The sequence below is a fragment of the Berghia stephanieae genome, chromosome 11 (genome assembly GCF_034508935.2).
Source record: "Berghia stephanieae isolate SIO BIC M18660-M18661 chromosome 11, UCSD_Bste_1.3, whole genome shotgun sequence".
Taxonomy (NCBI): domain Eukaryota; kingdom Metazoa; phylum Mollusca; class Gastropoda; order Nudibranchia; family Aeolidiidae; genus Berghia; species Berghia stephanieae.
This window is the reverse complement of record NC_088370.1, coordinates 21129859-21139815: the sequence shown is the minus strand read 5'-3', so window position 1 is coordinate 21139815 and position 9957 is coordinate 21129859. Positions and strand designations below refer to the sequence as shown.

Here is a 9957-nt window from a genome sequence, read left to right as displayed (position 1 = left end):
GCCATTGTACATTTCCGTTAATGGATGAATAAAGTTTGTCTTATCTGATCTCATTTTAACCCATCTTACCTTATACTTATACTCTAATTTTTAATCTCTTAAAGACAAAAAAAAATATTTCTAAGATCATGAATCCAACATACTCAGCACTGTAATAAAAATAGAACAAAGTCGAAACTAGAAGCCCTGTAGAATCAAGTCAAATCTTCGACCGAATATTACACCAAAGACATGATTTATACATGATAGTAAACGATTTGGCTCTATCTAAATCTAAAACACTTACACCAACCGTTCAACGACATAGAAAGTTAAATGACGTGGTGAATGAATAAAACATTCAAAATTGATCTTGATAAACAAATTAGATGGTATACAAAACAAACATCACAAGATTATTATAATTATAATAATATTATTAAGGGTGGAGGAATAGAGTAAAATTATTTTTTTTTCCGAACAAAAAAAAAAAAGTGATGATGATGATGATGATTCTGAGGTTAACAAATGTGATTACGATGTATTATAAAATGACAAAATGTAAATAATCATTTTCAAAGAAATGCAAAATACCATTGATCATTATGACGTGATCAAGTGTCACCGTCATTGTAAAACAACCAAGTTATCATCAACCTGTAGGTCAAAGGTTGTGAGTCAATCCACACATGAGTGCAGCCTCCATTGTCTGTGTTTTTGAAATATTATCAATAATAATGTTATATTTTTCCTTTTTTTTTTCTTTCCCAACAAACAGCACTGTTGTCGAATAGCCAAGCTTACTAACTCACTCCATTATTTGGTTTAAAAAAAATAAGTGACTACAATGCGATTAAAGATAGTTATTTTTTAAAATGTTAAAAAGATGTAATATGGAAAGAGGGTATTCATTGATTAAAAATATTTGTAATAAAGACAAGACTTCAAAGAGAGACATGACCCTTAGACATCATGAAAAGGTTTGATATAGACCTTGCCATGAAATTCATCACCTTTTTTTCCATTCTTCCTCAAATCAAATTGTATGTTTGTATACAAGTTTACCTTAGATTGACCATAACTGAGTGTTATAATGTCGAAAAAAAAAAAATCATCTTTGGCAGAGAGTCATGGGCGTTTAATTAATGAGACAAACACAGTTTAATTTTAAAAAAAAAATAAAAAAAAGTTATATTTCATTAACCATTGGAATAATGAGTTTCAATTAGCAAAAATAAAAGGCAAAAAAAAAAAACATTGGAAAAAAAACAACAACACAATTAAACAGAAAAAAAATATAAATTCAAATTTAAAGGCAATGACCGTATTATTAATGAGTTTTCTAGATAATATGGTTAATCCTAATAAAAATAAAACTGAACTCTAAATGGATGATTAAAAATACCCACATCAATTTTTAAATTAAAAAAGATAGAAAATGGAAAGAAAAAAAAGAATAATAATAAAAATTATCTCTCGGTCCTATTCTGATGACAAACGACCATGTCTACAAATGACACACGCATGCATGACAGCTTGCACATCAACAGTAACTGTAGCAGCTTAACTGGCCAGTATGGTGCTAGTTGGGTGAGAATTTTGTTTTAAAAAAAAAGAAAGAGGTCTGTGTTGTCTTTTGTTATTGACGATATCTTCCAAGTCGACACATCTCTACTTCTCAGGCTGGGGGCTTGGTGTGAGGTCAGCGGTTGCTTCCGGCGTCGTCACCACAGCTCCGTCATTGGTTACATGAGCATCGCGGAATGCCTCGTCTATCTCACTTGAGGATCGGCTCCCTGTCACCTTGGCCTGCGACAGAATTGATAAATAAACAGAATTCTTTAGATAGAATTTAATCCTTTTTAACCAAAACAAATTAAAGAAAAACAAAAAAAAAAAAACAAAGAAAAAGAAGAGATAGGTAGTTGAAAGATGACCGAACTAGAGTTTACACTTACATGAGCCAAAGAAGAAGCAAAGAAAGGTGACCAATTATACAGAAAAAAGAAAAGAAATGGAACTAAGATAAAGCAATCTGCGTTTAGTCTTAAAATTGCTTGAAAAGCCCAATTCCTATGAAATCTCTACCTCAAAGGACACACTCAGATGGTTACATATTAATAGCAAACAATTGTGAACATTGAGATGTCATATAAAAAAATATATATGGTATATCCTTCACAAAAAAGTATATTCATCAAGATGTCACCCTACCAGCAAAAGACCCCAGGCCTATCCTATGCAAAACTAAAGAAGTCTCATTCCAGTACAAGAACAAAAATAATAATGAAATGGAAGCTTCAATTTCATTTTTTAAAAGACATATTATATAATGTGGATGTTTCGGGTTTCCCCTTTGTCAGAGATGAGGGGATCAAGCAGAAACATTTGCATTACATCCATTACAAGGACATCTAAAGAGGACAAAATATGTAGTGAGATGGAAGAAACAGCAAGAAGAGAACCAACCCCCCCCCCCCAGCCCAAAGGGAAGTAAAGCCAGCATCCCCATCCCCACCATCCCAAACTGGCTGATGGTGATTACAAAGATAATAAAAACAGCGAATATGCAATTGATCAACGATACTGAAGGCAATTAACTCACTCAATCCTAGAGATTTTTACTACTTTTCAAAATTGGAAAAAAAAGAATTAAAAATGAGAATGTACATAGATAGTTTTATTCAACTACCATTAACATGTAAAAACTAAAAATATTAGTTATAATTTGTCTCTTAAAAATGTAATAAATAGTTAGGCATGGGGTAAAAGTGATCCGGGGTGAACTACGGATATAGTCGGTGTTAGAGATGAGTGAGTTAAACGAATAACTACCTTGAAAGATGAATCAATAGAGGCGTGAATGAATGAATGGATGTGGATGAGGTGATAGATAAATGGATCAATACATAGGGAAATGAACAGAGGGCAGGGCAATAAACTAGTCCTCGCTCCTGCTAGATTCTAGAACGTATGTCTGGAGAAGCAAAAAAATTTTTTTTTTAAAAGCGTGCCGAAATCCAATGCTCATATAACCAATACATTCAGTCACACAGTTCCAGTGTGTCGCATTGGTGAGTGTGCTGGAATTCAGTGAGACAGAATCCAACCAGTACTGTAGCAATAATGAGAACGATGATGACAGTTGTAGTAGTAGTAGTAGCAGTAATAATTATAATAATAATAAAGGTAATAACAATAATAATGATAATAAAATAATAATAATAATAATAATAATAATTAATAATAATAATAATAATAATAATAATAATAATAATAATAACAACAACACAGTCCACTCTGGATAATTGCAACTTTCGATTAATCGCAGCATTTCCCAAGAAATGTAATTAAATCTATATAAAAGTCACTGGTTAATTGCAAGAAACTTTGGCTAATCGCAACAAATTTTCGCCCTCAAAAAGTGGTAAATTCAAGAAATCAATCTAGCAAAATATCATGATTTCATAGTGGAAGAAATCGTGACATGTTGAAAAATCGATAGTAAGCGGGACTTAATGCTACAGTAGTGTGTCACCACTCTATTAGAGACAAAAGAGGTCGGGGCTTTGCAATATGGATTTGCGATGTCATCTGTGACCATAAGATAGGAGGCGAGGGGCTGGGCATAGTCTTCACAACAGGTAGACAATGACAGTTGTAAAGAGAGGCTGAGCGATATCCTTTGTTTTGGGATTGACAACAGTGCATCGTGACCAACGAGATTGGTGAGAGCTTATTGTCTCTCACCACGGCTAATCTCTTTGACTCTTACGAATGTTGAGAACGAAAGTGTGACAGTGAATCAAATCTGAATAAGATGTTGATTTGAATCAAATCTGCTCTTGCTTGACAAAATCTATAGAGGGCTGCCATATCATATTGCTCAGTCTGTTGTGGATTAAGAACAATGTTTACAACTAGTTTTGAGTTTACTATATATGTGTAAAATATTGCAATAGAGGATTGGAAACTCAATTTCAGTTAATTGCAACTTTGGTTAATCACAACATTTTCACTGATCACAAAGTGTTGCGATTATCCGGAGTGGCCTGTACCATAAAAACAATAGTAATAGAATTTGAATATATCCAAAACAGTCGCGGAAATTAAAGAATAAAAAAGACAGAACATTATATGTATAAAAGAATGGGACAAGTGGAAAAACTAGGACAATGATTTGTACATGGAGCAAGCCAATAATATTATATATAGATTGATGAATGAAGTGAGGGTGGTAACATTATATATTCCTGAGTAACTCGATACAGATAATGAATGAACTGGTGAAATCAAATACAAACTGTTAATGTTATCATTTTCATGTTGTATCAGATGTTACACAGTGTTCAAGTAATGTTACAATATATATATATATAAACTATAGTAGACAGTTAGAGAGCAACGTATTTGACAAATCCTTAATTTTCAATGTTTTGTTTTAATTACGTATTACATCAATAATGTTGTGTAAAAGACAAGGGGTGGTATATCTGTAGCAAAACTTGAAACCCCCCCCCCCCCTCCGGTTAAAACGAAATTGATGCATGCCCGATATTACACGATGCAAAATATTTTTCATGTTTTTCATCACATTAAAAAGTATGGAGATACATCGCTTTTTCTTTAAATGGCAGTATAATAATAATAATAATAATAATAATAATAATAATAATAATAATAATAATAATAATAATAATAATAATAATAATAATTATAAAAGACATCAGTTTTGATTAAACTCATTTGTCACTTAAGTCCCACTTAAAAAAACTAAAGAGTTAATTTAAGATACACCCAATGCCCAATGTCACAGACCTACTTTCATTATTTCTATTGGTTCTTTTAAAGCTACCTAATTCATTATAAATGTACTATTGTGCTGACGATGATTTACAAAAAAAAAAAAAAAATAAAAATTTAAAAAATCTTGCATAGAAAAACATACATGCTCACATGCTTATCTCATTGCCATTACAATAAACTACAGCTAAAGCCTTGGCAAAATCAAATCATCAAGAGGTTAACAAGAGGTGGTGACTTAACTCACTCACCCCTAACACTGACTATATCATCCGTAGTTTACCAGGGTTACTTTTACCCCATGCCTATTTATTACATTTTTCTGACTTGAATAATAGGCGTGGTATCAAAGCTAATGTTTTCAATTTTTGACTATATAGCCATAGTATACCCATGTTACTCTTACCCCATGCCTATTTATTACATTTTAATGAGACAAATTATAGGCATAGTATCAAAGCTAATGTTTTATATTTCTTGGATGTTAATGATAGTTGAATAAAACTATCTATGTACATGCTCATTTTTAATACATTTTTTTTTCCAATTTCGAAAAGTAGCAAAAATCTCTAAGATTGATTGATTTAAAGCAGAAGTTGAATTTAAGAGTGTTGACTTTACTGTAATTCTGTAATCAAAGTTTTTGAGATTGAAACATGTTAATATGTTGATAACATAAATTCTTTGTTCAAGTCACAAACACTCACACCGACACATACACACCACAGTCATAACACACACACACATAGTAGGACCTACATACAATTTACTATACTACAATTGCATTATCTAACCTCGTTGACGGCCAAGGGAGAGATAAAAGAGGCTACCTATAATCAGTGGTTATCTACAGTATCAAAGGATAGGCATTACCATTAACTACACACAACAGATATGATAATCAGATAAACGTTTCACAATAGACTGGCCTCAGTTTCCCCTTTGTCTTTTTCTTGCTTATCTATCATAATCATTTTAGTAATCATCCATCAGACCTTACCATCTTTACATTTGTTTAAGTTGTAATCTGACGTGAAATAACAAATTTCCATATCTCCAGGTGCACTATGGTCTGACTATGGGTTTGATTTAAAACACTCAACCCTAACACCGACAATCTCGGTATTTGACCCTGGCTAGTTTTACCCCACCATCATCTACATTTTTCTGAGACATAGTATATGCATATGATTACACTGTTTTTAATTCGTACATGTAAAAAAAAAACTATGTGAAATGCCAATTTTCTTTATGATTGAGTAACTGAGTTGTTTTATCAACTTTGAAAATGGACAAAAAATCTCTCGGGACAGTGGAGTGACACTTTTACACGATACTTGTAGTTGAGTAAAACGACCTGAAAGTCTAAAACCTGAGGCTTTTTCCCACAGCTTATTTGAAGTCTATATGATGAGTGAAGACTTGAAGAAAAGCTGGTGGTTATTTTAATGTGAACTAAAAAAATTTCTTTGGCCAAACTAAGAAAATAAAAGTATTTTTGATATTGCAAAGAACATTATATGTATGTTTGTTTTGTTTTTGTTTGTTAAGGGGGGGGGGGGGTGGATTGATGAAGAAATGAAATCCTCATCACGCTATTAAATTAATCGTAATTTTAAAAAAATAATAATATTCAAAATTTAAAAGGAGGTTAAACAAATCAGAAAATGGTCAGAAAACAATGATGTAGCTCAATCAAAAAGTGGTGAACCCTAAAGCCTCCTTTACTTTATGAATACGTGAAACATTGCTTGACTTACTATAAATATACAAGCAAGACATCATGCGCGACATACATATATCTAGAAACATTTTTTTTAAATATTGGGGAATTTAAAATAATAAAAACCAAATAAACAAATAAATAAATAAGTAAATAAAACAAAACAAAACACAATACAAAAACAACAACTATAAGTCAAATAAAATTATTGAGAGTGAAACATCATAACATGGATAAATAATAATATCAGACGTGACCTACATCCATTAGCAAACGAAATAAATATATAGACGCGTCTACTTTAAAAAATACAAAAAGAAACAAACACATACATCTACAACGGTGGTGATATCCACCAAGTAATAAATTGCCTGATTGGGAGATAAAACTTATTTGCAAAACCAAACATTCTTCCAAAATCACTTATTTTAACAGGACTATTGGAGACTGCTAAAAACTCTTGAGTACATTAGTATTACCAAATTGCAGTGACACATACAATTTCTCAAAAAGATAGAAAATGACACAGCCCACGATCAAAGGGGGAAAAAAAAATCCCCCACAAAACAAAACAACATAAAATTATTATTACTGTTGGCACATAAAAGCATCTGTAAACAAAACAGGAATATCAAGTTTGAGTGTCAACAACAACATTGAATAACCGGATAAACAAGAAGAATGCCTCCATCAAGGGTGCAGACAAAATCAAATTTCTGGTTTGTCAAGAAGATCAGGCCAAAATTTTTAAATTTTTTAATGTAAACCTCAGATGCTCCAAATTATTTCGAATATTTTTTTTTGGTCAAATTGGAACAAACCTGCCCAAAACGGAAGATTTAAAATGATTTTAATATAAATCATTACTTCCTAATAACATGTCAGTGTGCGTTTGGTGTAGCAGTAGGATCTTGGACTCACAAGATGACCTAAATTAGATCTAAGTGTTCAACCAGACAGTTGGACACCTCCCACCCAGCAGTCTTTGAGCAAGCAGTTGGACCTGTTACTACATACTGTTAAAAGAAGTAAAAAGTGCTTTGCAAAAGACTGGTTCTAGCATTCTATCCAAAAAGTACGAGTTATGATGATAGCTACTTGAAATGCTTCAGAGTGAATCTGATGAAGATATATTAGGACAACAATCCAAAGGCGAGTAAAGACACGCGATTCTCACAATTCGCCTTCGAACAACTCGGGTTAAAATCCAAATCTAGAGGTAAAGGAATTGAACCTTTAAAAAATTGGTATATAGACTATACCAATTAAATCAATAACACATCTGACAGATACATGATAACTTGGAAATCTCCAATATGCAATGCAAAGAATCAAGAGTAAAGTCAAGAATCAAGAGTGACGATGTTTAAAAAAGCCCCCTCTCAACCCAATATTTCTCTCTTTTTTTCTTGACAATGATAAGGCATCAGTAATGGCAGTTTAACAGACAACATTGATGCAACAGACAACAACCTCATGCATTATCTACTAAGGCAATAGGATGAATACAGTGACGATGACGATGCATGCTCTGATGACAGCCATTACAGTGGAGCAAGAACATAAATATCAATGACAATAAATATGTATCAAAAAGGAAGCTGTAGTTTTGTTAATATGGATCGATTTCTTAATGTTTTCATAAAGAGAGCAGTAACAGCTCTAGGACTTGAGAACTTCCTTGCTGCATTGTTGTGTTACAGTTACTGTTCCCTTGTAACCAAAAAGAACCCAACAAAAAACAAAACAAAAAATTAAGGGAAAAATTACGATTAATAATTTTTTGAAATCTCAGTAACGCTGTTAGAGAGCTAAAGGTAAAACCCACGTAAAATGATGATGAAGCATCTTTGAGAATTTAAGGCCAGGGAAGTTAAGCTTATGTCTATCAATGTTTGTAATGACTGAAAATGTTTTATGGAGTTTTTTTTTTTGTCAGTAAATCCCAGGGAAAATTACAACTTCTTTTTATGGGGGAAGCGGCAACAATTTTTCTTTCAGTTTATTGTTTCCCTAAAATTTTTCATTGAATTAAATATTTAACTGCTATTTATAGTTTAAACGTAGAGTTACTCCAACACTCAGATGCTAAATTTAAATTTAAAAAAGAGAGAAAAGAAGTGTTTTCTCTCTCACACATGACTTACAACAAATAAGTGATTAAAAAACAATAATCAAGGATGAACATAAAAACATCGAGTCAGAATGTACACAGAAAAGCAGGTCCCAAAACAAACCTATTCACATTATATCTTTGTTTTATCAATAGAACCCATGGTTCAAGAATATGATTAATTTTTTTTCTTCCAGCCACAATTCTACTTTTTCTGTCTCACAAGATGGAATTGGGAAGACTTACAAAAATTTATTTAGTTCACTGGGATAGTAACGCATTAATTTGACTTCGTTAAGTGGATTGCGTTCATAAAAAATGATATATTATTTAAACTACCAAACGGTTATGGAGTATGTTCAATAACATTTTAATATTACTAAAAAAAAATTGAAAACCCAAAATTTTTATTTAAAACTTATGATTTAATAACACCGAAAATATTCCCAGAGGTTGTGAAAATCAAAGGTATGCCTCACGCAGCACATATTAAAAAGCTTGCTGATGACAACTATAAAAAATTGTAATGTCGAGGGTCACTTCAATGACAATATATCTCACTCTTGGGATATTATAAATAAAAGATGGTTTTTCTTTAAAAAAAAATTAAAATATATATATATATATATATAAACATCGACTAATGTCGGAGTTAGAGTAATGTTTATTCTGGGACGCCTAGAATGTGGTGTATGTGAAGACAATGAGAATGACACTCACCAATCGCTCCTTCAGGCCTTCGATGGAGCGAGACGACTAAATGGATGGAGAATGCATAGAATATGAATGAGAGGAATGACAGACAACAAGAGGGGGATAGGGAAAGTGTTGATTTCGAAGTGTTACGTAGGTTGGGGAAGTTGTGGAAACTAGAAAATAACTTTTTCTGCCATTTGTTTTTCAAACGATCTGTCGATGACTGGATATGATAAAAAGCATCAGACAATAAGAGACCTAAACACGACAAATGAAGAGAAGTCTTAGGATAATAATAATTATAACGATGATGATAATAATAAAATAATAATAATAATAATAATAATATAATAATAATAATAATAAAAATAATAATAATAATAATAATAATAAAAATAATAAAAATTATAATAATAATAATAATAATAATAATAATAAATAATAATAATAATAATAATAATAATAATAATAATAACAAAAATAATAATAACAACAATAATAATAATAATAAAAAATGTTACTTTATTGGAAACCTTCAAATTCACCAGCCGGATAAAATTTGAGATCATCAGCAAATATGAAATCCAAGAGAAAAAAAAAATAACAAGAATGGAAACTACTGTCACACCATAAATAAGAACCG

The 9957-nt window shown here is 31.5% G+C and overlaps 1 protein-coding gene across 4 annotated transcripts in view; it reads right to left on the bottom strand.

Annotated features, from left to right (window-relative positions):
* Positions 1-724: 724 nt before the first annotated feature.
* Positions 725-9957, bottom strand: part of LOC144956985 (uncharacterized) — a 31533-nt gene continuing 22300 nt past the window's right edge. For 2 of the 4 annotated variants that reach the window (XM_078887878.1, XM_078887880.1), the window contains 2 exons: positions 9339-9374; positions 725-1788 (listed from right to left, as the gene is read on the bottom strand). In XM_078887878.1, coding sequence (XP_078744004.1) covers positions 1651-1788; positions 9339-9374 — 174 coding nt within the window. In that variant the 3' untranslated portion in view covers positions 725-1650. The remainder of the gene's footprint in view (positions 1789-9338; positions 9375-9957) is intronic. The other 2 variants (XM_078887879.1, XM_078887881.1) reach the window with 1 other exon arrangement.